The 27933-nt window shown below is 40.9% G+C and overlaps 1 protein-coding gene and 1 long non-coding RNA gene across 7 annotated transcripts; one reads left to right on the forward strand and one right to left on the reverse strand.

Moving 5' to 3' along the window:
• Positions 1 to 14813, reverse strand: CFAP161 (cilia and flagella associated protein 161). 4 transcript variants are annotated; one of them, XR_011559932.1, is made up of 8 exons: positions 14599 to 14792; positions 12320 to 12409; positions 11005 to 11243; positions 7519 to 7603; positions 6342 to 6500; positions 5152 to 5225; positions 3717 to 3984; positions 1 to 276 (listed from the first exon to the last, which is right to left on the reverse strand). XR_011559932.1 is itself a non-coding variant. In XM_070761973.1 (7 exons), exons 1-7 carry the CDS (start codon positions 14686 to 14688, stop codon positions 3801 to 3803), a joined length of 921 nt encoding a protein of 306 aa, XP_070618074.1. In that variant the 5' UTR covers positions 14689 to 14813; the 3' UTR covers positions 3627 to 3800. The 4 variants fall into 4 exon arrangements, 2 of the variants coding, with proteins under 2 accessions (XP_070618074.1, XP_070618075.1); XR_011559933.1 differs by lacking the exon at positions 1 to 276 and adding an exon at positions 3173 to 3590; XM_070761973.1 differs by lacking the exon at positions 1 to 276 and having other exon boundaries at positions 3627 to 3984; positions 14599 to 14813.
• Positions 14723 to 27928, forward strand: LOC139172748 (uncharacterized). 3 transcript variants are annotated; one of them, XR_011559935.1, is made up of 3 exons: positions 14723 to 14981; positions 17591 to 17685; positions 21618 to 27928. It is a non-coding gene; the product is annotated as an uncharacterized lncRNA (long non-coding RNA). The 3 variants fall into 3 exon arrangements; XR_011559934.1 differs by lacking the exon at positions 14723 to 14981 and adding an exon at positions 16742 to 17075; XR_011559936.1 differs by lacking the exon at positions 14723 to 14981 and adding an exon at positions 16742 to 17075 and having other exon boundaries at positions 21635 to 27928.
• The last annotated feature ends 5 nt before the right edge of the window (positions 27929 to 27933 follow it).

Consider the following 27933-nt stretch of genomic DNA (forward strand, 5'->3'; position numbering starts at 1 on the left):
AATGCGTTCCAGGTTTATTTTTAATTTTTTTGAATGAATCATTGACGGAAGAGGCTCCAAGTTCACAAAAGCCCGAGAGGAGCTTCCTCCGACAGCTTCTCGCTTTCCCCCACCACTCCAGACGCCTTGGCCAGTTGTGGGATTTTCGGTCCAACACGGAAATGTTGGCTTTAGAAGGTCTCAGAGAACGGAGAGGCAAGAGAGCCTAGCCAGCTGCAGACTTTCTTTCAGGTATGTTCCTTAAGGCCTGTTTGTGTGATCTCGATCTAAACATTCCTGTCAAACAGACAACAAGTGGTCAAAATAGGAAGCACCATATCCACCCCCGTCCCAGTTAAAAGCGGTGTTCCCCAAGGTAGTGTACTGGGACCAACGCTCTTCATTCTCTACATCAGTGATTTTCAACCTTTTTTGAGCCGTGGCATATTTTTTACATTTATGAAACCCTGGGGCACATTGAGCGGGGGGGGGGGGGGGGAGAGTGTGGGAGTGTTAAAAAAAGTTTGGACCAAAAAATTCTCTCTCTCTCTCTTCCTCCCTTTCGCTCTATTTCTCTCTCCCTCTTTCTCTCCCTTCCTTCCTCTTTCTTTCTCTCTCTCTCCATCCCTCTTTCTTTCTCTTCCTTCCTTCCTCTCTTTTTTGCTCTCTTTCTCTCTCCCTCCCTCCCTCTATGTCTTGCTCTCTCTTGCTCTCTCTCTCTTGCTTTCTTTCTCTTGTTCTCTTTCTCTCCCTCTTGTTCTCTTTCTCTCTCTCTCTCTCTTTCTCTCTCTTGCTTTCTTTCTCTCTCTCTTGCTTTCTTTCTGGAACCAACTCCCCCCAGAGATCAGAGTTGCCCCCACCCTCCTTGCCTTTCGTAAGCTTCTTAAAACCCACCTCTGTTGTCAGGCATGGAGGAATTGAGATATTCCCTTCCCCCTAGGCCTCTACCATTTATGCATGGTATGTTTGTGTGTATGTTCGGTTTTTTAAATAAGGGTCTTTTAATTATTTTAAATATTAGATTTGTTATATGTTGTTTCATTATTGTTGTTAGCCACCCCAAGTCTACAGAGAGGGGCGGCATACAAATCTAATAAATGAATGAATGAATGAATAAATAAATAAATTTCTCTCTCTGAGCTTCACGACACACCTGACCATGTCTCGCGGCACACTAGTGTGCCACGGCACACTGGTTGAAAAACACTGCTCTACATCAATGACCTTTGCGATTACATCACAAGCAACTGTGTCCTCTTCGCCGACAATGTAAAACTCTTCAACACCACCGATAACACAACTACTCTCCAAAAAGACCTTGACACTGTTTCTGAGTGGTCTAACACATGGCAACTCCAAATCTCAACTAGCAAATGCTCTGTCCTACACATTGAGAAGAAAAATCTGAACTCCAAATATGAACTGAATAATCAAATTATCACAGATAATCCCCACTTGGTTAAAGACCTTGGTATACTAATAACAAAAGATTTAAGTGCCAAAGCCCACTGCAACAATATAGCCAAGAAGGCTTCAAGAGTTGTAAACCTAATCCTACGTAGCTTCTGCTCTGGCAATCTCCCACTACTTACCAGAGCTTACAAAACTTTTGCCAGACCCATCCTCGAATATAGCTCATCTGTTTGGAACCCATATCGCATCTCAGACATTAACACCCTTGAAAATGTCCAAAGATACTTCACCAGAAGAGCCCTTCACTCCTCCACTCAAAATAGAATATCCTATGAGACTAGACTCTCAATCCTGGGCCTAGAAAGTTTAGAACTAAGATGCCTTAAACAAGATCTAAGTATTGTCCACAAGATCATATGCTGCAACATCCTGCCTGCCGGCGACTACTTCAGCTTCAACCACAACAACACAAGAGCACACAACAGATTTAAACTTAATATTAACCGCTCCAAACTTGACTGTAAAAAATACGACTTCAGTAACCGAGTTGTCGAAGCGTGGAACTCATTACCGGACTCCACAGTGTCATCCCCAAACCCCCAACACTTTACCCTTAGATAATCTACGGTTGACCTATCCAGATTCCTAAGAGGTCAGTAAGGGGCGAATACAAGTGTACTAGAGTGCCTTCCGTCCCCTGTCCTATTGCTCTCCTATATCTCCTATACCTTTCTTCTATTCCTATATTTCTTCTTCTATTATTTCATTGATATGTTCTATTACTTTATCTTCTTTTCTATTATTTCTTAGATATATTTTACTATGAGTATCTCCTCTATAATCTTCATCATGTATTTTATTATGTATATATAGATATACTGTATACCCACTAAAACCCTCATTGTATATTGGACAAAATAAATAAATAAATCAATAAAATTTTGATCCAGTCCAGTTGCTTACGATGCAACCGACCAGGACAGCTCACCAAATTTCAGTGGAAATGTTAAAAAACTGTTTAAAAGGAAGACAAAGGGGGAAAAAATATGACAGAAAAGGAGATTGTGGTTTGGAGAATATCACACGCCATCACAAATGGCCTCTGCCTTTAGTACAGGGCTCTCCAAACTTGGCAACTTTAAGACTTGTGGACTTCAATTCCCAGGATTCCTCAACCGGCTGTGCTGGCCAGGGAATTCTGGGGGTTGAAGTCCACCAGTCTTAAAAGTTGCCCAGTTTGGAGACCTGGCTGAGGAATTCTGGGAGGTGAAGTCCACAAGTCTTAACATGGCCAAGTTTGGAGACTCCTGCTGCAGAACGAAAGCCTTCCTAGGAAAGGAACGAGAGGAGAATGTTTCAGCTGCTTTCCTGAGGCAGGGAGTTCCACATCTTTCCCCCCTTTTCTTCTTTCTTTTTGACATCAAGGCAGACGATTGACATGAGTAAAAGGATGGGTGGGTGGGTAGGGTTCTTCTGTTTCCACGAATTCTGTCCTGCAACCTTCCTCCAAACATTTGTCTGTCTAAACTGCTTTGTTTTCCTGCTATGAAGAAAAACAAGAAGGGTATACAGTAAGCATCCTTTCCACTGCTAATTCATTCCTACAAATATTTCCAGCATCCACACTTCTTTGTGCCAAAATGGCTGGCAGCCCAGGGGTGGGGCAGAGAAACACTGTTTTGAAGTTTCGTGGGCCTTCTTCAATGGATCACTCTCCCGATAGAGTTAGACAACCATTCCCAGAATTTCCGGTCAGTTTTCTGATGGGGAATTATGGGAGATTTTATTTTATTTATTTGTTTTGTCAAGTACATATTGGTGGTATACAGAGATATAATAATATTTATATCCATGATACAAGTAAAAGAGAAACATTAGGACAGGGGACGGAAGGCACTCCGGTGCACTTATGCACGCCCCTTAAAATTGGGGTTAGGAATCGGGAGAGGTCAACAGTGGATAGTCTAAGGGTAAAGTTTTGGGGGTTAGGTGATGATACTACAGAGCCTGGTAGTGAGTCCCATGCATCAACTACTCGGTTACTAAAGTCGTATTTTAGTACGAAAAGCTGCCCAATAGAGAAAGCCTGCACTACATTCATTAGAATGTATGTTTATGTGTGTTTGTGTGTTTGTGTGTGTGTAAGAGAGAGAGAGAGAGAGAGAGACAGAATCTTCTTATAGAGTGATGCTGCCATCCTGTGGTCAAAACGAAAGAAGGTCAAAGTTAGAGAGTTGTTTTTAATCAACATTTTATTCAAGATTCAACATCATTAATCTTGAAAAAAATTTCAATCGTTATTTTATTCAATCATTTCAATATACCTTTAATCCCTGCTTCATTCTCTGCTTCTTCCTGTTTTTCTTTCACAAAAGCCAGAAGTTCCAACTGTTCATTTCCAGGAGTTTTCATACCACTTCGCTGTTTTGTGCTCTAGTCTCCTCTGACGGTGGCTTTGGCCTATCGAACATTGTCGTCGAATCATCGCTGGGATTCCCCGTGACTATTATCCAGTGGTTCTTGCTTTCTTCAGCTTTGTGGGAATCCATATAGGTGTGGCAGTTGATTTCGCATTCTTTTCCAAAGTAAGTCCTTGAAAAAGCAAAATATTACACAGGGGGGAAAAAACTAAGCAGAAATTCCAAAATGCGGCAAGGGGTTGGATTGCAGAACTGCAGAAAAAACAATTTCTGCCAACCTGCCTTCCATTGAGGACCTGTATACTGCACGAGTCAAAAAGAGGACCTGACCCCTTGAATCCTAGACATAACTGTTTCAACTCCTACCCTCAAAACGTCACTGCAGAACACACCAAGACAACTAGACACAAGAACAGTTTTTTCCCCCCGAACGCCATCACTCTGCTAAGTAAATAATCCCCTCAACACTGTCAAACTATTTACTACGTCTGCACTACCATTACTACTAGTTTTTTCTCATCATTCCTATCACCCATTTCCTCCCACTTATGACTATATGACTGTAACCCCAGAGATTAGAACTGCCCCCACTCTCCTTGCCTTTCGTAAACTCCTTAAAACCCACCTCTGCCATCAGGCATGGGGGAATTGAGACATCTCCCCCGGGGCTATACAGTTTATGCATGGTGTGTTTGCTTTTAATAAGGGGCTTTTAGTGTTTTTTTTAAATTATTAGATTTGTTGTACATTGTTTTATTGTTGTTGTGAACCTCCCCGAGTCTGCGGAGAGGGGTGGCATACAAATCTAATTATTATTATTATTAATAATAATAATAATAATAATAATAATAATTAGATTTGTACGCCACCCCTCTCCGCAGACTCGGGGAGGCTCACAACAACAATAAAACAATGTACAATGTATAATAATAATAATAATAATAATAATAATAATAATAACAGCAACTTGTTGCTTGTATCCTTAAGATTTTTTATTAATATTGATTGTTTTCTCATTGCTTATTTGACCCCCCCTTTGACAATCATTAAGTGTGGTACATCACGATTCTTGACAAATGTCTCTTGTCCTTTTATGTACACTAAGAGCATATGCACCAAGGACAAATTCCTTGTGTGTGCAATCACTTGGCCAATAAAGAATTCTATCTATTCTATTATTGAGAGACCTCTGATCTTGAGAAAGAATTAGAGCTAGTTTAAATGTAGGCTGTAGAATGTGCTGATTCTGTAAACCGCTTAGAAAAGGCTGTAAAAGCTCTATGAAGCGGTATATAAGTCTAAATGCTATTGCTATCGGAAAATGCCTGCTGGCGCTCACCTTATCCAGAAGGTCCTGGGAACTGCGAGTGCCTGATTCGTATGGCTATGAACGATGACAACTTTTGTATTTGCCTATAAAAAGAGAAAAAAGAAAAACAATGGGGAAGCTTTAAATTTCCATATTTCAATTGTTTATTTCAGTTAGTTATACTGGCCTAGAATTCTCAAGCATGGAATATAAAATAAAACATATTCCCTATTCAACAGGTTTCGCATGTAAGTACAGTATACCAGCAGTGGGTTGCTTCCAGATTGGCCTGGTTCTAAGAACCGGTAGTGGTGGTCACAGGAGGCTCCGCCCTCTTGCCATGGGGGAACTGAGATATTCTTTCCCCCTAGGCGTCTACAATTTATGTATGGTATATTTGTATGTATGATTGGTTTTTAAAATAAGGGTTTTTAGCTGTTTTAGTATTGGAGTGTCGCATGTTGTTTTTACCACTGTTAGCCGCCCCGAGTCGACGGAGAGGGGCGGCATACAAATCCAATCAATCAATCAATCAATCAATCAATCAATCAATCAATGCTTCTGAGCATGCGCACAAGCAAACTGGTGCTAAAGGGTTTTAGAACTCACTACTGAAGTATACGTAGTCCTCGACATACAACTGATTGCTTAGCAATTGTTTAAAGTTACAATGGAGCCCCCCTCAAAGTTACTTACCACCCATTTTTGAAGTTACAATGCCTGCCTGTGACTGCATTTGAGCACTTGGCAACCAGCCTGTATTTTCAGCTGTTTGCAGCACCCCGCAACCACACCCCTTGTGATGTGTGACACTTTTATTTATTTATTTATTTATTTATTTATTGAATTTGTATGCTTTTGCGGGAAACCAGGGTTTACCTCTGCTTCAAATGGCAGTGTTCGCTTTATGATCGTTGCTTTCATCCATTTATTTATTTTTAATGTGTTTTTATTTCTTTTTCACATTTTACATATCATAACATTTCTTTGAGCCTATCTGCAACCTTTTATATACTTTATTGTTATATTCATACAGTTTATACATCCGTGTCTCCAAACTGAATATATCGGTTCCAGAACTGAACAAACTTCTTAAATGACAAGTGATGAAGAAAGCCAAATAGTCTGAATTTGGGAAATTCAGAATATCTCCCCTTTAAAGTTCTCTCTCTCACGCACACACTCACATTCTCTCTTTACAAATACAGGTGTTTTCTTACACGGATTGGCAAACCTTCATATTCCAAGCGCAACTGTGGGTCCAGGAAGATAATTTGCCAGGCACACAGGTATGAAAGTTCATCCGTCATGAAGACAGACTGGAGAGAAGATTTCTTGGCCATATTCTGAAATGATTTATGGTCGCTGGCCAAAAACAGCTGGAAATGAAAACACAAGGGAGGGATTTGTGTTGGAAGTTAGCTAACCATTATTGAAGATTGACGGAAAACAATGGGGGGAGATTAACAGTATATTTACTGTTTCCTATGATCAGTGGTTGCGTTCTCCCATTTGCAAATTTGAGGCTGAACACACTGAGGGTTCTGTATACTATCACAGAATGGGAGAAGACACAGAAATATAACTATATTGAACCAGGAGCTCGGACCCTTGCCAAAATAATACAGGTTATTATTATTATTATTATTAATTATTATTATTATTATTATTATTTATTAGATTTGTATGCCGCCCCTCTCCGTGGACTCGGGGCGGTTTACAGCAATGATAAAAACAATATATAATGACAAATCTAATAGTTAGACTCTAAAATAACAATAATACATTTAAAAAGTCTCAGAGTTTTGTTTATTTGTATCACACCTTTGTTGGTTTCACAAATAACTTGACACTGAACATATCTAACACACCTTCCTCCTCTTATTTTGGGGGGATGTCAGATTCGGTTAACAACCAGGTTACTAACGAAGTGATTCCCTTTACAACAGCACAAAAGGTGGGGAAATGGGAGAAAAAAAAATCTGTTTTACTTAGCAACAAAGCTGCTGGGCTCAATTATTTATTTATTTATTTATTTATTGGATTTGTATGCTCGGGATCATCTTTTAACGAGCGCATAATCCCTTGCAGGGTGGAGCCTAGGCAACTGAATGGTGCAGAGTGTTTACTGGCAGGATGCCTTTCCTGTCACCAATGTGGAGGGTTTTTCTTCAATAGATATACAGTAATTTTTGGTATATAAGATGCATTTCCGGACTCAGTTCAAAGTGTTGGTTATGACCTATAAAGCCCTACAACTGCCAATCAGCTGCTCGTGCTAAATCAAGGTGTGCTGCAAGGAGGGAAATTGCTGGCAGAGGCTTTTTTTTAATTTCTTGTTTTCATCCCCAAAAGCTAGGTGCATTTTATAATCCAGTGGTGTTATTTATCACTAACCATTTTCTCCTGAAATCCACCAGTTGCTCCTAGGCCAAAATTCTGCCCGAATCTAACAGGTTCCCCCATGGCTTCTCCTTCGAGGCTATAATAACGAGAAAAATATCAATGCAACGCAACGCAATACCACCATTTACTTTGAAGCAAGTTAGTTATAGTTAGTTATAGTTTATTAGATTTGTGTGCCGCCCCTCTCCGAAGACTCGGGGTGGCTGAAGTCCTGAATACAGAGAATGTTTTTTTCCCTGGGAGACTGACTAAAAGTGGGGAAAGGAATCACTTGTTCCTAAGAGTTTCCAGTTCGACTTTTCATAGGGAGAATGAGAACTTTTGGGAAGAAAAGGTAAAGATTTTCAGGGTATTTAAGGTCGTGAATGTAATGGCGTTCTTTAGGTTAGGTTAGGTTAGGTTAGGTTTATTGGATTTATATGCCGCCCCTTTCCGCAAACTCGGGGCGGCTCACAACAATAATAAAAAACAGTACAGTACACAATACCAAATCCAATGCCCACCCATCCAGTTCCAATTTAAATTAATAATCTCATAAAAAACAGTATATATAAAAAACAGGCACACAGTCAATCAATCAACAAAACAACATGGGCAAGGGGGAGGTGTTTTAGTTCCCCCATGCCTGACGGCAAAGGTGGGTCTTAAGGAGTTTATGAAAGGCAGGGAGGGTGGGGGCAATCCTAATCTCAGGGGGGAGCTGGTTCCAGAGGGTCGGGGCCGCCACAGAGAAGGCTCTTCCCCTGGGTCCCGCCAGACGACATTGTTTAGTCGACAGGACCCGGAGAAGGCCAACTCTGTGGGACCTAACCGGTCGCTGGGATTCGTGCGGCAGGAGACGGTCCCGAAGATATTCTGGTCCGGTGCCATGAAGGGCTTTATAGGTCATAACCAACACTTTGAATTGTGACCGGAAACTGATCGGCAGCCAATGCAGACTGCGGAGTGTTGGAGTGATATGGGCATACTTGGAGAAGCCCATAATTGCTCTCGCAGCTGCATTCTGCACGATCTGAAGTTTCCGAACACTTTTCAAAGGTAGCCCCATGTAGAGAGCGTTACAGTAGTCGAGCCTCGAGGTGATGAGGGCATGAGTGACTGTGAGCAATGACTCCCGGTCCAAATAGGGCCGCAACTGGCGCACCAGGCGAACCTGGGCAAACGCCCCCCTCGCCACAGCTGAAAGGTGTTTTTCTAATGTGAGCTGTGGATCGAGGAGGACGCCCAAGTTGCGGACCCTCTCTGAGGGGGTCAATAATTCCCCCCCCAGGGTAATGGACTCATTTATTTACTCATTTATTTTCAAGATATACAACAATAAAAGAATGTGAAGCAGCCATTAAAAAACCAGCAAAGAGAATGTGGGCATATAGAATAGAATAGAATAGAATAGAATAGAATAGAAAATTTTATTGGCCAAGTGTGATTGGACACACAAGGAATTTGTCTTGGTGCAGATGCTCTCAGCGTACATAAAATAAAATATACATTTGTCAAGAATCATATGGTACAACACTTAATGATTGTCATAGGGGTCAAATAAGCAATGAAGAAGCAATATTAATAAAAATCTTAGGATATAAGCAACAAGTTACAGTCATACAGTCAACATGGGAGGAAATGGGTGAAAGGAATGATGAGAAAAACTAGTAGAATAGAAGTGCAGATTTAGTAGAAAGTCTGACAGTGTGATTGTGTTTGTAAGTGTAAGAGAGAGGGAGGGATAGAAAAAAAAAGAAATGATTTAAAACTGGAACATCCATTGAAAATGATAAAATTAAAGTAACAGTAAAGTAACTAGCACTCATCAAGGAGTAGAAAGACCTGGAATCCAATCCCTAGTCAGGTGTTAAGGATTTAATTTCTAACCGAAAAGACGATGGGAAAACATCCTGATTTGGAAACTTGGGGGGAAAGCTGTCAGTCAGAAATGGCAAGGAGTTGATTCATCATTAAATATTTTCCTACATTTACGTAATAAACAGACGACTTAGAGCAGGAATGAACAGGAGGACTTGTCCATCAAAGAGGTGAGGCCAGAAAACATGCAGGGTATGTTTGGAGGAGGAATTGGGAATTCTTTGTTTTCTAGCTCTGATGTGCCAAATTTAGAATTTATATGACAGTCAGTGTGTTCCTATCTCAAGATGGTGGGGAAACAGTGCTCTCAATTTTCAGCAATTGGGATCCAGATGCTTGAGATGCCCTGAAGAAATTGGAAGGCTGCAGGTCCTGAGAAGCACATGATGCCCACCTCTGATTTCTCGTTTTAAAGCCACATGTGAGCTTCAAGCTAATTTCATGTGGCTTTCAGGCCAGCTGCAAACATGGTAAGCTGGGACCAGTGAAAGGCTGCAAATTTTTTTTACTATTACACTGTGGCCGTGGGTGTGGCTTGCTGGCCATGTGACTGGCTTGGCGGTCATGTGACCAGGATGGCTTAAATCTCATGTGACTGGCTTATAGGTGGCCAACTTCATGTCAATCACGTCAAGGGTTTGGATTAGGGTTAGGGTACTTGGCCTCTCCTCGCCTCAAAGAGATACAATTTCCCTCTCTATTTACTATTACCAAACCTCCAAAATATACTCTTTAATTCTTATGTATATATGCCATACATATTACACACAGGCACATAAAAATATACATTATCTACTATATAAACTGTATCTGTGTGTATGCATGCACAGCTCTTCTAAAATTATACACATTCAACCTCATTTACTGTGATAGGAAAAATATACCCAGAGCCCAGAAGGGAAAAAAAGAAACAAAATTCAAAATTTTTCTAGTTGAGTTCTAGATAATGATTAAAATTATTAAAGCATTTAAGGGGAAAAACATACTATTGAATCATTTCCTATTTTGAAAGTAATAAGAATCATACTAAGGTACTAGAGGAGGAAGGACAATTAAAAAAACTATTCAGTATTTAATAAATAGTGCATAAACCTACTACCCCCACTCCATTCCCCACCTCCCCTCATGGGGGCTGCAACCCATTACTGCTTTCTTCCCAACTATTCACCCAATTGGGTCCCTTTGCCAAATTACAATGTTCCCTCGACTTTTGCGGAGGATGCGTTCCAAGACCGCCCGCGAAAGTCGAATTTATGCGAAGTAGAGATGCGGAAGTAAATACACTATTTTTGGCTATGAACAGTATCACAAGCCTTCCCTTAACACTTTAAACCCCTAAATTACAATTTCCCATTCCCTTAGCAACCATTTAGATTATTACTCACCATGTTTATTTATTAAAGTTTATTAAAAAAAATATTTATTAAAGGCGGACAAAAGTTTGGCGATGACATATGATGTCATCAGGCGGGAAAAACCATGGTATAGTGGAAAAAACCGCAAAGTATTTTTTAATTAATATTTTTGAAAAACCGTGGTATAGACTTTTCACGAAATTCGAACCCGCGAAAATCGAGGGAACACTGTACTACCAAATCTTTTTGTCAGAGTCCCCACCTTAAAATCCGAAACACATTCCGCCCAACGGGTTTCACGTGTTCGATCGCACTCAGGTCACATGGAGCTCTCAAATTAGTCCCGGTGTACAGAGTCGATGTATCAGGATTCACAGCCAAAGAGAGATTTCCACCCATAATAAGAGCTTTTTCCTCTGGGAGTCTAACGACATCGAGGTTCAGAAATAGAACTGTGTCTCCAAAATGTATAAATCCATCTTTTGAAAGGGAGAGCTGCTCCTGTTGGTGAGAAGAGAAAGGAAGATGGTAAATTTATTTATTTATTAGTGTATTTATATGCCACTCACTCCAAAAAGCATTCATAGGGGCTAACAGAAGTCATAAATAGAATAACAATATACAATATAGACATAAAACCAATAAATATGATCATAAAAATCCTAAATCCAGTCTGCTGGAAAAAAACCAGATCTTAACAGCTTTCTGGAAGACCAGTAGGGTGGAGAATGGAGATAGTACGGATTTCTGAGACAGTTGATTCCAAAGGGTCAGAGCCACCACAGAGAAGGCTCTTCCCCTAGGTCCTGCCAACCAGCATTGCTTGGCAGACGGGACCTGGAGGAGGGCAACTCTGTGGGCCCTTATTGGCTTCAGCAAGGTATGAGGCAAGAGACGGTCCAGTAAATGAGCCATTTAGGGCTTTAAAGATGATAACTAACACCTGGAATTGCGTTCAGACACCGACTGGTAACCAATGCAGCTCGCTTAAAGGTGGAGTAATGCAGGCGTACCTTGGTACACCCATTATTGTGCACACCGCTGCATTTTGCACCAGCTGAAGTCTCCGAATACTCTTCAAGGGTAGCCCTGTGTACAGCGCATTGCAATAATCATGATGAGAGGTGATGAGGACGTGAGTGAGTGTCTAGAGCACCTCCTGGTCATGGAAGCGCTGCAACTGGTAGACAAGATGAACTTGTGCAAAAGCCCCCCTAGCCACAGCTGAGATATGTGCATAGTTCCCCTTTGCCACAATAGCAATAGCACAAGGAATTTGTCTTGGTGCAGATGCTCTCAGCGTACATAAAAGAAAAAGATACATTTGTCAAGAATCATGAGGTATGACATTTAATGATTATAGGGGGTCAAATAAGCAATGAGGAAACAATATTAATAAAAATCTTAAGGATACAAGCAACAAGTTATGGTCATAAAGTCATAAGTAGGAGGAGATAGGTGATAGGAACAATGAGAAGATTAATAGTAATGCAGACTTAGTAAATAGTTTGACAGTGGTGAAGGAAATATTTGTTTAGCAGAGTAATGGTGGTTGGGGAAAAACTGTTCTTGTTTACCTTCTTGTAAAAAGTATCTTTCAGTCTTCGTGATTTCTGGATTAGCAGTTCTCCATTTTCTCTTTTATATAAAAAATCTTTCAATGTTTCCTGTTTTTAAAAGGGGGGGAAAAGCTTATCATAGAATTTAATATGCATCTTGTATATTACTGCAGCATGATGAGGTGTATAAAATCTCCCACCTTAGGAAATTTGGCCCATATGGCTCAATCCCATCTAAAGAATGAAAACAAGATCATTAAAGAACTATGAAAAAGTTTTCCCACACCTATGAGGACAGAGCATATGGGTGAAGGCATATTTCCTAGACCAGTGCTTCCCAACCGTGGAAACTTGAAGAGACCAGCAAATGCTGGCTGGGGAATTCTGGGAGTTGAAGTCCAGATCTCTTCAAGATGCCCAGGTTGGGAAACACTGGTCTAGACCAGTGTTTTTCAACCAGTGTGCCGTGGCACACTAGTGTGCCGCGAGACATGGTCAAGTGTGCCGCGAAGCTCAGCAAGAGAGAAAGAGAGAGAGAGAGAAAGAGAAAGAAAGCAAGAGAGAAAGAGAGAAAGAAAGCAAGAGAGAGAGAGAAAGAAAGCAAGAGAGAGAGAGAAAGAAAGAAAGAAAGAGAGAAAGAGAGAGAAAGAAAGCAAGAGAGAGAGAGAAAGAAAGCAAGAGAGAGAGAGAGAAAGCAAGAGAGAGAGAAAGAAAGAGAGAGAAAGAAAGCAAGAGAGAGAGAGAAAGAAAGCAAGAGAGAGAAATAGAGGCAGGGAAGGAGGGAGAGATAGAAAGAGAGCAAAAAAGAGAGGAAGGAAGGAAGAGAGAAAGAAAGTGGGATGGACAGAGAGGGGGAGGAAGGAAGAGAGAGAAATAGGGAGAGAAATAGAGCGAAAGGGAGGAAGAGAGAGAGATAATTTTTGTCCAAACTTTTTTACACCCCCCCCTCCCCCGGCTCAATGTGCCCCATGATTTTGTATATGTAAAAAATGTGCCGCAGCTCAAAAAAGGTTGAAAATCACTGGTCTAGACAATGCACAGTGAAGATGCTTGAGGAATACAGTTGCTAAAGCAATTTGTTGAACCAATGCAACAGAGTGGAATGTGATCCAACAGATTCTACCTCTTTTTAGAGATTGCCAAAGGCTCTTAAAGTGCATTTTTAAAAAGAGAGAGAGCATGGAGGATTAAACTCCTATTTCTGGAATACCCCAAATAACATGCCAAATAATGCAGAAATGAGATGGAATTTGGGTTTAAAGAAATAACACGAGTACCAGGCTGGGTAAATAAAGCAAGTCACTGACAAGAAGAGTCAACCAGAACGTCAGAAAAATATAGAGATGTTGCTATCAAATCTCCCTGCCATATTTTGATCCCTAAGATCTGTCTGGAACCCACGCCGCATTTTGAACATAAACACTCTAGATGATTAGGTTGTGTTTAAGGTGACATAGTTCTAAGATTTCTAAATCTAGGAATTAAGTCTAGTTGCATCCAGAGATACTTTACTAGAAGAGCCCTCCACTCCTCCACTCGCAATAGAATACCCTACAAAACTAGACTTACAATCCTAGGTTTAGAAGGCTTAAAACTATGTCACCTTAAGCACAACCTAAGCATAGCCCATAAAATCATCTGCTACAACGTCCTTCTTGTCAATGACTACTTCAGCTTCAACCACAACAACACAGGGGCACACAACAGATACAAACTTAAAGTAAACCATTCCAAACTCGACTGTAGGAAATACAACTTTGGTAACCAAGTAGTTGATGCATGAAACTCACTATTGGACTCTGCAGTATCATCACCTAACCCACAAAACTTTACTCTTATACTGTTGACCTCTCCCGATTCCTAAGAGGTCAGTAAGGGGCGTGCATAAGTGCACCAGCGTGCCTTTCATCCCCTGTCCTAATGTTTCTCTTTTACTAGTATCATGTATATAAACATTGCTATATCTATGTTAGTTACTTGACTAACTAACTAACAAAATAAAATAAATAATAAAATAAATAAAATAAATAAAATAAATAAAATAAATAAAATAAATAAAATAAATAAAATAAATAAAATAAATAAAATAAATAAAATAAATAAAATAAATAAAATAAATAAAATAAAAAATAAAATAAATAAAATAAATAAAATAAATAATAAAATAAATAAAATAAATAATAAAATAAATAAAATAAATAATAAAATAAATAAAATAAATAAATCAGTAGCTTTGAGATTTGCACAAAGACCAAACATGGATGGAACAATGCAAAGGGTGGAGAATGTTTATTTACCTCTTCTAAACACCCATCTTCAAACCAGTTACCGAGAAGCACACCAGGACTGTATATCCGGCCACTCCTACTCGTCCGGGCATTGATCATCTGAAGAGGATCAGGGCACCAAGCCGGCTTTTTTTTTTGTAAAAAAAAAAGGACACTTTCAACAAGTCTCTGGCCCTCTGCGATCAGCAAAATAACTGATCTATGTTGAGTTTACAGGTTGCCATAGGGACTCTAAGTGGCCAGGATTGGTCCAAGCAGGAATGTCAGCCAATCAGAACAGATCTTGCTGGAATGGCTGAGAAGAGACAGGAGAACTTAATTCCATCCTTTAAATTGCTCAGGTGGGTTTGAAGACTGTCACAAAGGAGAGACAATTCTTTTTTGAAGCCAAGGTGAGAGAAAGAATGCAGAAATACATCTGACAAGCTTCTTTTGTTTGAAAAAATATCGTTATTAATTATCTACATTTAAAACAACAAAAAGAAAACGGAGACACACACACAAAAAATGAAAGTATACAAACAAAAAACAACATAGTAGAGCATACTGGTTTATGCTACAGGTTACATTGGTATCAGAACTTCTAACAATTAACATATATTTTATTTATTTTTATTTTATTTATTTTGTCCAATACACAATGAAGGTTAAAGAGAATAAACATGTAGTAATATATATAAAAGAGAGGATAGGAGAAAAGATATAAGAAAATTCTGCTGGACCTTATTACTTACAGCCTATCCATGTTTTCTTCTATTTCATTTTCTGATTTAAGCTTTTTAAATTACCTTGTTTCTGTCTCTTTGTGTTTCTTTTCATGGGTTGTATTTTACTGTGAATTAGAGATCAATGACTGCATCTAGCAACAGTCTGTCTGTTATTTAAACCATGTTATTTAAACCATGATTAAAAGGCTTTATAGGATTATTCTTTACTTCTTTTTCCCCATTTTCTTTTGGATGTGTATGCAGTATTAAAGTTTCAATTTTTTTTTTGTTTAACCAGTCATACCATCTGTCCCAAGTATTATAAAATTCTGTATTGTCTTTATCCTAAAGCTCCTGTGTTAATTTGCTCATTTCTGCCACCTCGTTGTTGTGGTTAGCTCTGGCCCTGCTCCTGCCCCAAGGACTGTGGATGTGGGGGAGACATCCACATGCTGCAGGCCTGTTTTGCTCCCCCCCCCCCGGTGGAATCTGCTGATGAAGGCTCCTCTGACCAAGAAGACATGAGTGACAGGGAGGAGGAGAGTGTGGCAGACAGCTCAGAAGGAGATCAATTATATAGCTCCTCCTTGGATTCAGAACAAGAGTTAATGATACAGCCATGCATGCTGAGAGCGATGCATAGGCAACAACAACTGAGAGATTATTATCAAAGAAAATGAGGCCACCTGTGGTTGGGTGGGGCTGTGGTAATTAGTGAGGCTGCTATAAAGAGCAGCCTGTGGGTTTGGCCATTGTGGAGGATTATCTGATCCTTGTGTTTCGTGACTGCTTTACTGACTTTGACTTTTTGGGTGCTGATTTTTCCCTGCTTTGAAACTAAACCAGAGCAAAGTGTGTTCCACTTTGTGAAAGAAGGACTGTGAATTGCCTCACAGCTGCAAGCTAAGTATCACAGAACTGATAAGGGACTTGTACAAATTACCAGTTTGTTTGGAGACAAGTGCTCTTGGCTATAAGAAAAGAGGGCTTGGTTTAAGTGAATTTTCATTATAAAGAACATTGTTTTGAATTTTCAAACGTGTGTGTGTGTCTGAAATTTGTACCTGTGAATTTTTGGGAGGATTCTACCAGAGAGCCCGACAGAACACTCGTGTACTTTAATTATCAGGTTTAGTGTCGAAGGAGGGGTTTCCTGATTCCAATTTTGAACGTATATCAGTCTAGCTGCCATTGTTAGGTATGGTATCAGATATCTGACTTCTGGTTTGACAAGCTTCTTTTGAGAGCTAAACATATATAGGAATATTCCAGATTAAAAATAGTTAAGTCTTCTTCCTTACAGCTTTATAGTGAAAAGTCTCTGGTTTTGTTTATGTAAAGATGGAGAAAAAAAATCTTTTTAAAAAATCTGAGTTTGGAAAAGCAGCAGAGTCTGCCTTCCTGTGGCCAGTGTGTGTATATATGTGCTGTAACATTTGGCAAAGAATCCGGATTGGCTTATTTTCATTCTTTCATTTCTTTCCTTTGATGAAAGATCACAACAGCCATAGAAGAAGTTGCCAGGAATAGAAACGTTAGTTCCAGGAACTAACATTTCATTTCTATGTAATAGGGCACCGAGGATGCCAGAACAGGGATTGCTGCCCTCCTGCGGCCAGGTAGAAACATAGAAGATTGACAGCAGAAAAAGACCTCATGGTCCATCTAGTCTGCCCTTATACTATTTCCTGTATTTTATCTTAGGATGGATACATGTTTACTGTGGATTTACCAACCATATCTGCTAGAAGTTTGTTCCAAGCATCTGCTACTCTTTAGGTAAAATAATATTTTCTCACGTCGCTTCTGATCTTTCCCCCAACTAACCTCAGATTGTGCCCCCTTGTTCTTATGTTCACTTTCCTATTAAAAACACTTCCCTCCTGGACCTTATTTAACCCTTTAACATATTTAAATGTTTCGATCATGTCCCCCCTTTTCCTTCTGTCACCCAGACTATACAGATTGAGTTCATGAAGTCTTTCCTGATACGTTTTATGCTTAAGACCTTCCACCATTCTTGTAGCCCGTCTTTGGACCCGTTCAATTTTGTCAATATCTTTTTGTAGGTGAGGTCTCCAGAACTGGACACAGTATTCCAAATGTGGCACTCTATATAGCAGGATCACAATCTCCCTCTTCCTGCTTGTTATACCTCTAGCTATGCAGCCAAGCATCCTACTTGCTTTCCCTACCGCCTGACTGCACTGTTCACCCATTTTGAGACTGTCAGAAATCACTTTTTTTGTCGCCTGTCTTTGGACCCGTTCAATTTTATCCATATCTTTTTGTAGGTGGGGTTTCCAGAACTGAACACAGTATTCCAAATGGGGTCTCACCAGCACTCTATACAGCGGGATCACAATCTCCTTCTTCCTGCTTGTTATAGGTATGTACGTGGCATTTTATTTTTCTAAGATATAGCAGGAAAAGGTTACTGGATAAATTAGACTGGATAAAATAGAGATAGAAAATTAATAGATGATTGATGAGAGAGATGGAAAATAATTGGCTAGGAATTAGAATTAGAGTGGTTGTAATGTATGCATGTTTTAAAATGATATTATTGTTTTTATTATACTGCTAATTGTAATTTTTACTTGTTGTTTTACTATTGTTGTAAAATACAACTATTTTACTATTGTTGTATTTATCTGTTGTTGTTTTTAAATATATTTTTATTGGTTTTGCACATATTTATCTGTTGTTAGCTGCTTTGAATATGTTTCGGAATGAGCGGCATACAAATACAATAAATGAATGAATGAATGAATGAATGAATGAATGAATGAATGAATGAATGAATAGTATGAAAAGTGCAAAAACAATTTCATTGGAGGTTTATTTTGGTAGAACAGGACATTTCCGAATACACCTAAAACCCCAATCCCTCACAAAAGATAGTCCTTAGTGACTTCAGCAAAAGGCAGAAGCTCCAGGTGCCCTGATTTCAGGATCACGACTATAGTCATACCTGAAAGCAGTTTCAAACACGTTATTGTTTGAATCACATCTTCCAAGCACAACCCGGATGCAGCAGTTTGTAAAACCATTCAAATCATAATACCGTCCTAAAGATTATATATAAAAGTATCATCTAATACAGTGGTACCTCTACCTAAGAACGCCTCTACTTACGAACATTTCTAGATAAGAACTGGGTGTTCAAGAATTTTTTGCCTCTTCTCAAGAACCATTTTCCACTTACAAACCCGAGCCTCTGAAACTGTAACCGGGAAAAGCAGGGAGAAATCTCCGTGGGGCCTCTCTTGGAATCTCCTGGGAGGAAACAGGACTGGAAAAGGCAGGGAGAAGCCTCCGTGGGGCCTCTCTTGGAATCTCCTGGGCGTAAACAGGACCGGAAAAGGCAGGGAGAAGCCTCTGTGGGACCTCTCTTGGAATCTCCTGGGCGTAAACAGGACCGGAAAAGGCAGGGAGAAGCCTCTGTGGGGCCTCTCTAGGAATCTCTTGGGAGGAAACAGGACTGGAAAAGTCAGGGAGAAGCCTCTGTGGGACCTTTCTAGGAATCTCCTGGGAGGAAACAGGACCGGAAAAGTCAGGGAGAAACCTCCGTGGGGCCTCTCTTGGAATCTCCTGGGAGGAAACAGGACCGGAAAAGTCAAGGAGAAGCCTCCGTGGGGCCTCTCTTGGAATCTCCTGGGAGGAAACAGGACCGGAAAAGTCAGGGAGAAGCCTCCGTGGGGCCTCTCTAGGAATCTCCTGGGAGGAAACAGGACCGGAAAAGTCAGGGAGAAGCCTCTGTGGGGCCTCTCTTGGAATCTCCTGGGAGGAAACAGGACCGGAAAAGTCAGGGAGAAGCCTCCGTGGGGCCTCTCTTGGAATCTCCTGGGAGGAAACAGGACCGGAAAAGTCAGGGAGAAGCCTCCGTGGGGCCTCTCTTGGAATCTCCTGGGAGGAAACAGGACCGGAAAAGTCAGGGAGAAGCCTCTGTGGGGCCTCTCTAGGAATCTCCTGGGAGGAAACAGGGCCTTTGTAAAAAAAAGGGAGCTTGAAGCAATTCAGAACAGAAGACAAGCCCAATGACCAAAAACTTTACCCCAGTGAAAATACTCTGTGTCTTAATTGTAAACTGGCTGCTTCATTTCTCCCCGTCTGTGCACATGGACTTCATTGCCTTGCAAACTCTTGACTCATTTCTTTTAAGTAGGTCTTCCTGTTCCTAAATCAAGGACGGCAGCAAACAGTTATCTAGCTTGGAATCTCCTGGGAGGAAACAGGACCAGAAAAGGCAGGGAGAAACCTCCGTAGGGCCTCTCTAGAAATCTCTGGGAGGAAACACGCCCGGAAAAGGCGGGGAGAAGCCTCTGTGAGGCCTCTCTAAGAATCTCCTGGGAGGAAACAGAGCCTCCACCCTCCCGGTGGTTTCCCCAATCGCACACATTATTCGCTTTTACATTGATTCCTATGGGGGGGAAATTTCTTCTTCTTACAAACTTTTCAACTTAATAATCTGGTCACGAATTAAGTTTGTAAGTAGAGGTACCACTGTATTTTAAGAATGACAAGAAGTCACATAATCATAAAAATTACCAAAGCAGCAACAAACTATCACGATGGGTTAAAATAGTAGAACAACTGCAGAACTGCAGAAAAAACAACTGCTGCCAACCTGCCTTCCACCGAGGACCTGGATACTGCACGAGTCAAAGAGAGGGCTGTGAAGATATTTACTGACCCCTCGCATTTTGGACATAAACTGTTTCAACTCCTACCCTCAAAACGTCACTACTGAGCACTGCACACCAAAACAACTAGACACAAGAACAGTTTTTTTTCCTGATTGCCATGACTCTGCTAAGCAAATAATTCCGTCAACACTGTCAAACTATTTACTAAGTCTGCACTACTATTACTACTAGTTTTTTTCCCTTATCATTTCTATCACCCATTTCCTCCCACTTATGACTGTATGACTGTATCTTGGTGCTTGTATCCTTAAGATTTTTATTAATATTGTTTCCTCATTGCTTATTTCACCCCCACGACAATCATTAAGTATTATACCTCATGATTCTTGACAAATGTATCTTTTCCTTTATGTACACTGAGAGCATCTGCACCAAGGCAAATTCCTGGTGTGTCCAATCACACATGGCCAATAAAGAATTCTATTCTATTCTAAATTCAACCTATTTAAGAGTTTACAAGGCATACAAATCTAATAAATAATAAAGAAACTTTGCAGGCTTATTAAAGACTATACAACATCGCCATCGTCTGGAATATCTGAGGAAATGCACATGATGGCTAAATGTATTTTAAAGCTGATCCCTAGATCACAAAAACCTCCTGCTGGATACTTATACAGTATAAGGGAGTGGATAAACATTTGTTTTTGCACAACTGTATTTAGAATTCCCAATTAAGAGTTTGGAACCAACACGTATAGAGTATAGAGATTGCCCCATTTATAATAATTGAATTAATATGTCGTAAAAAAAATACAATACATGGTTTTGAATTCAAACTTCTGTTTTATGCGTACATGAGGTTTTTTTTAACATAGTTTTAATTAGATTCACTAGTTAATCTCTAGATATTTGTATAGAAGATGTATACAAACCAATTTTAAAGGGTAGCTGAAACTTTTTATAATCTGCAAACTCTTTACAGTCCGCAATGTTATGTTTATCTTGAAGACCTGTCTCTGAGAATTGGTCTTATTAAAATCAAAAGGGCTTGTTTTCAAATAGAATTGGGCTGTCACATATTAGCTATAGAGAATTTAATTGCTGGGTAATTGTTATTCCTTTTTGTGCAATTCAAGCAAAGCGTAGTAAAAAAAATTATGTTGTTTAGCAAAAAGGCTTTGGGTCAAATCTTCTTTTGATAATAAACAAAAGGGATTCCTAATTGTTGGTGCTTTCAGAATGTGATTATCTGGACATTCTATTAAGCCACATTAGCTGAGTATCATGACATATTAAATGCACAACTATATTTTAATTTAAAGAATTGTGCAGCCTCGTGCCACTGTGGTTAGTTATTGTATCATGTGCGCCCCAAAAAAGAGATTCATTTCAGAAACACAGCTACCTACACACATGCAGTTTCACCTGTGAAAATATCTTCAATATTTTAAACACAATTTCAAACTAAAAAGCCATCAGTTACCATCAGTTACCTACTAGATGGAGTGGGGTGGAAAGAGACACAGAAATTCCAATTATTGAACAAACTCAATTTTTAATGGACAACAATCCAAAACAAAGGAGGTTAAAAATTTAATACATGTAGATATGAAACCATGAAAACTTAATACAGATATTTACAACATATTTACATTCCCAATTATAACAGGTGTTTCGTTCTTAAAGGTTGGAACTTTCTTGCTAACCGAACGTAGCTCCCTCATTGGACAGCCTGCAATAATCTTGGAGGTTTCGTGGCTCGAATACATCCAGTCTCGGTCTTTTTGATGCTTGAGGATATCTGGAGGAGAAAGAAGAAGAACTCAAAACATTCAATTCAAGCTAATACGGTTTCTATCACATACGGTTGCAAAGAAGGGGCAGAGCTCGCAATGCAAATCTAGAATGTGGTTGAGGGGTGCAGAGATCTCCCCCGATGAAGGAATGCAAGATTCTTAAGGAAAAAATGAACAGCAACTCTGTCCTGGAGAAATCATAAGGTTGGAGAGGACCTTAGAGGTCTTCTAGTCCAACCCCTGGCCAAAGCAGAAGCCATCTACAATCTCAAACAAATGGTTGTCCAGCTTATTTTCGAAAGCCATTACCAATGGTGCACCCATAACCACAGCAGGCAAGTTATTTGACTGCTTGATTGCTTTCGCTGTCAGGAAATTTCTACTTATTTCTAAGTTGGGTTTCTTTTTAAAGAGCCCTATCCATAGGCTAGACCAGTGATTGGCGAACCTTTCCTTCCTCAAGTGCCGAAAGAGTCTGTATGTGCACTATCACCCACGCATGAATGCCCTCACCTATAATTCAATACCTGGGGAGGGCGAAAGCAGCTTTCCCTGCCCCCCAGAGGCCCTCTGGAGGCAGGAAACGGCCTGTTTCCCATATTCTGGTAGGTCCAATAGGCTCACACTCCCCAGGCTCTAAAGGCTTCCCTGGAGTCAGGGGAGAGTAAAAACGCCCTCTCCCATCCTCCTGGAGGCTCCCTGGAAGCAAAAAATGACCTCCCAGAGCCTCTGTGCGAGCCAAAAATCAGCTGGCCGGCACACACGTGCATGTTGGAGCTGAGCTAGGGCAACGGCTCATATGCCAGCAGATATAGCTCCATGTTGCACCTGTGGCACCCATGCCATAGATTCACCATCATTGGGCTAGACCTACTTATCTCCTTCAACCATTACTAGTATTCAAAGAGACTTAGAATAACACTATTTGGGCAGGGAGAGCCTAACCCAGTGCTTCTCAATTATTTTCTGCTACACCCCCTCTCCCGTAAGATGTAAACATTTCGTGTCCTCCCCCAACTCTCCGCTTGGACAATTGTTTGTAATATTTGGCACATTTTTGCTTCAAAAACTCAATCGGTTTATCAGTGTGATTGGAGTGCTTAAGTGGCGCCTTAATTTATTTGGCTTCATGCTATCCTCTGCCAACATTTTTAGACACAGTCAACATACCGGTCTTTCCTCATCTCCCACCATACTCACAATGAAGCCAAGCACTACATATGCTTCGTCATATTTCCTCATCTTAGCTTTCGGGAGACTTCCCTTTGTCTCGTGATCTCCGTCTCTCTCCTCCTTTCTTTTCATCCCTGTTCAATATTTTTCCATGGTGTCTCTTAAGGGTTTGTTATCTGCTCTTCATATCTCCTGCTCTGTGCTGGGTGCTAGTGTTTGGTGGAAAAAAAGCCTTCCTCCCTGCGGCAAAAAAAGAGCTCGCTTCCCGGGGTCACGCACCCCCCTGGCATTGCTTCACGACCTCCCAGCTACCCCACTATTTGAGAAGCCCTGGCCTAACCCAAAGCTACAGTTCTACTAATCCCTGCAATCTCCGTTCCATGATCTTTGTGACAAACACCATTCTTTTAGAAACATTGAAACATAGAATATTGACGGCAGAAAAAGACCTTGTAATTTATCATAGGATGGATATATGTTTATCCCAGGCATATTTAAATTCATTTACTGTGGATTTACCAACCACGTCTTCTGGAAGTTTGTTCCAAGGATCTACTACTCTTTCAGTCAAATAATATTTTCTCATGTTGCTTCTGATCTTTCCCCCAACTTTTGGCATCCTTTTGGCACGCTGACTCCTGCAGATGCCCCACGGACTAGCTGAACGGCCTCCTTAGCGCCTCACCTGTAATCTGCATGTCCGTAATAACAGCCCGCACTGCTGCATTCATCATAATGCCGTTTTCGAGATACCCTGGTGCCAGGCTGGTAATATCCATGGAGTCCCAAGTTCTTCTGCTCTTTTCGCTTTGCTGAATAACGCTGATCTTCCTTCCGGGGAGGCTTGTAGGGATGGTACCTGTTCCTGCCCTGGTTTAAATAAGCATTCCAGGTGAATTCAAATTGAGGGTTCTGCTTCTGTTCACTCCGTCCTGCAAGACAAGGAAGGGGAAGCAGCTAGCAGTCTTTCCCAAGAAGCCCACGTGGACTTTGTAATCTGTCCTTCTGCCTTTGTCTACTCTTTGTTGTGGTTAGCTCTGGCCCAGCTCCTGCCCCAAGGACTGAGGAGGTGGATGTGGGGGAAACATCAACATGTCATAGGCCTGTTTTGCTGCCGACAGAGTCAGATGGTGAATTGTCCTCTGCAAAAGGAAGAGATGGAAGAGGGGGGCTTGGAAGACAGCCCAGGAAGAAGTCAATCATCCTTATCTTCCTTAGATTCAGATGAGGAAATAATGATAGATCCACACATGCGTAGAGCTATGCATAAGAGTGAACAGCTTCAAAAGTATTATAGGAGATAACTCTGGTTGGGTGGGGTTCAAGTAGTTAGGGTTGCTGGTAAATTGGCAGCGTGCTGGCCTCGCAGTGTGGAGATTATCTGATCGTATTGGTTTGAACCATGATTTGCTGTTTCAGGTCTCTGTTTGTTGATTTTTCAAGACTTTGAAACCAAGGCAGAGCAAAGTGTGAGTGTTTCAACTCGTGGAAGAAGGAGGGCTGTGACGTGTCTGCACAGCTGCTGGCTAAGTACTTAAGGACTGTTTAAGGGGTTTTTACAGCTCACAAGTTTGTTTTGGGAAGAGTGATCTTTGCAATGCAAAAAGGGTGCTTAGTTTCTTTTCAATTTTGGGGGATCAATACCACAGGTCTCCATAGCTGGAACAGCCCATCCAGAGTTGGTCAGGATCGGGGCCCTAACTGACGTAATATTCCAAATTGCAGAGAAAAACTGTAATCATCATAATGACTTTTACAATGTCACGGTGAATCTGCAGATTGTAATGTAATCTGCTTGGTTGATGTAAAGTATATACCATAAAGCACCTTTGCACAGGTGTGGCTTTTGAAGATTTAGAGTTGCTTGTTGTTTAGTGTGGCTTGTGGCTCCTCGTGGCTTGTGGTGGCTGAAGAATATCGTGGCTGAAGACTTGTGGCTGAGTATTGTAACTGAGAATAGTATTTTCTATTTCTATTTTTCCATTTTATTTGGATTTGTATGCTGCCTTCTCCAAGGACTCGGGGCGGCTCACAGTAGTAGATAGAGAATTGTGAGTATTTTGTATGGTAATGTCTAGAGAGAGATAGCTACCGTGTAAATAGTTAGTGTAGGCTTGCTACGAAAGAAAACTGAAAACCTCTCACCTGTGCAGCTGAAACGCCTTCGAGGTGGCTGGTTGTCCTTTTGCTTCAGGTAGGCAGGAGTTTCCCGAAGAAGTTGTTTATCTACAATTGGAGCTAAGATGCCTAGGATCTTGATAAATTGCAGAACTTCGACCTTTGGGCTTTTTGCTTTATTTTCCTGAATCTTCTTTGGTTGTCTGTGTTTGGATTCTTCCATTTTGGCTGTAAATGTCTTTGTCTGATTGTTTACTATGCTAAAAACTAACTCCCCGCCCCTACCACCCAACCCCAATCTCCCTCTATCTATTTTATTTCAAAGAACAATGAATAAAAAGTATGCCTGCCAATACCGAAAGGCAGAATTGACCTGAAATTTGCACCTCGAGCAAATGAGGGAGAGCCACACTTAAATCCCTTAGTAACTCCCTTGGCAGGTGGGGGCTACTCAGGTGGACCAATAGGAAGCCCCCTCCTCTAACTGGGTTCCAAGTTCTAAAGCCAATTTCTCAGTCAACTGACATGGTAGACTGGTCTAAGATGGAAATGTTGGCTTCAAAACCAGCAGACTGGATTTCTAGTCCCCCTTTAAGCATGACAGCTGGCTGGATCACTTGGGCCCAGTCAAATCAAATCAAATTTATTATTACACTCATAGACCAAAGCAAATAAAAACACTGAATAAATTCACGGCCAAAAGTTGTACGATAAAATGATAAATAACAGATAAAATCCAGTCAATTACGCATGGTCAATATTACTAAAATTACAATCCATAAACTGTGAGGTTTATAGTCAGTTTGACACTATTAGGGAAAGGAATAAACAGGGTTGCCACATTTGTCATATAAATTAGCTAAGGTGGATTAGGCACTTAAAGGCTGGCCGCAAATGGTATTATTTATTTTATTTTATTTATTATTTATTAATTAGATTTGTATGCCGCCCCTCTCCGCAGACTCTGGGCGGCTAACAACAGCAGTGAAACAACATATAACAAAGGCTTCCCAGGAGCCAGGGGAGGGTAAAAGCATCCTTCCCCATCCCACGTGGAGGATCTCTGGAAGCCAAAAACACCCTCCCAGTGTTTCTTTGTGAGCCAAAAATCAGCTGGCCAGCACACACATGCACATTGGAGCTGAGCTAGGGCAACAGCATGCATGCCAGCAGATATGGCCTGTGGCACCCGTACCATAGGTTCGCCATCACTGGCCTAGGAAGTCAAAATGGATGGCACTCTTTGTTCATATTTAGCTCAAAAATACCATGAACAAACAGGTCCGAATGTCTAACCAGTGATTTTAATGGTTCACCCCACAGAACAGGTGGTCTTCGACCTACGGCCACAATGGAACCCAAAATTTCTGTGGCTGTGGATTTACCAACCACGTCTGCTGGAAGTTTGTTCCAAACATCTACTACTCTTTCAGTAACTAACTACAACTCCAATATCCTCCAACAATTGATGTCACAACCAGAAGAGGGGGACTGGTTAACTGCCCACTATAAAAATGCCTTTTTATCTTAGCATTTCCTAAATCAAAATTCTTGAAAACCATAAAGTTTAACAATTGGGGAATTGTTTCTCAACCAATTGTCATTTTTCATTGCCCTCAACTTGCTTCTCTGATTATGTTGATCTCTAAAACTATTTGCCTTTACCCAGAACTGGAATTTGATCAATTCTATTTTTAATCAGTATGACCACATCAAATAGTGGGAAAGTGGGAGGGGGGGGGGTGTTTTTGCCATTTGAGAGAAACATGTCAGTTAAATGCATCTTTGAGCACCCATTTGGGGCGTTTGTTTCCTTTTTGGCAGGAAGTTCTCCATCAAGGGGATTTTTGTTTTTAAGTTTTCCACCTATTCATCGTTGTTGGGAAGGACACACCCAGACTGAACCTCCTTCCTATATGCAAGTCATTCTTCTCTTCACAGCTGGGACGACAAAGCTTCACAAAAGTAAATTGAGGGCTGTCCTTGACTCCTTTCACCACTAATTTGACCCATAATCGCCCCCACCCCCCAAAGACTATTTCGCCTTCCTTCTGTATTCATAAAGAAAGGAGCAGGAGAATGCAAACGTTTATGGCCGGTTTGATGCGATGGTGAAAAGCATTAGTTTAGAAACTAGGCTACCAGGAGTTCTAGGCTTCACTTTAGACAAATCCAGCTGGGTGGCTTTGAGCCAACCCTTCATTCTCATCCCTTAGGAAAGAGAAGGCAGGGACAAACAACCTCCAAAACATTAGAAAGAAAATGGCAGGGACTTGTCCAAGCGACCATTAGAAGTTTCATAGACGCTTCAACCACAACATCTCCACCCCATGTCCAGTCAACGAAGCAGTGGATGTGATGTGCCGGTGCCTGGAGGCTGCTGGGGCCTGGATGGGTGTCAACAAACTCAAACTCAACCCAGACAAGACGGCGTGGCTGTGGGTCTTGCCTCCCAAGGACAATTCCATCTGTCCATCCATTACCCTGGGGGGAGGACTACTGAACCCCTCAGAGAGGGTTCGCAACTTGGGTTGGCAACTCCTACTCGATCCACAGCTGACATTGGAACATCAACTTTCGGCTGTGGCGAGGAGGGCGTTTGCCCAGGTCCGCCTGGTGCACCAGTTGCGGCCCTGTTTGGACAGGGAGTCATTGCTCACAGTCGCTCATGCCCTCATCACCTCGAGGTTTGATTACTGCAACACTGTCTACATGGGGCTACCTTTGAAAAGTGTTCGAATCATATTTTCTCACGTTGCTTCTGATGTTTCCCCCAACTAACCTCAGATTGTGCCCCCTTGTTCCTGTATTCACTTTCCTATTAAAAGAATATATGTATATTCGTAAATGTTTTTTGAGGTTGATATGTATATTCGTAAATTTATTTTATTTATTTGT

This window comes from Erythrolamprus reginae, chromosome 10 (assembly GCF_031021105.1).
Source record: "Erythrolamprus reginae isolate rEryReg1 chromosome 10, rEryReg1.hap1, whole genome shotgun sequence".
In the NCBI taxonomy this organism is placed as follows: domain Eukaryota; kingdom Metazoa; phylum Chordata; class Lepidosauria; order Squamata; family Dipsadidae; genus Erythrolamprus; species Erythrolamprus reginae.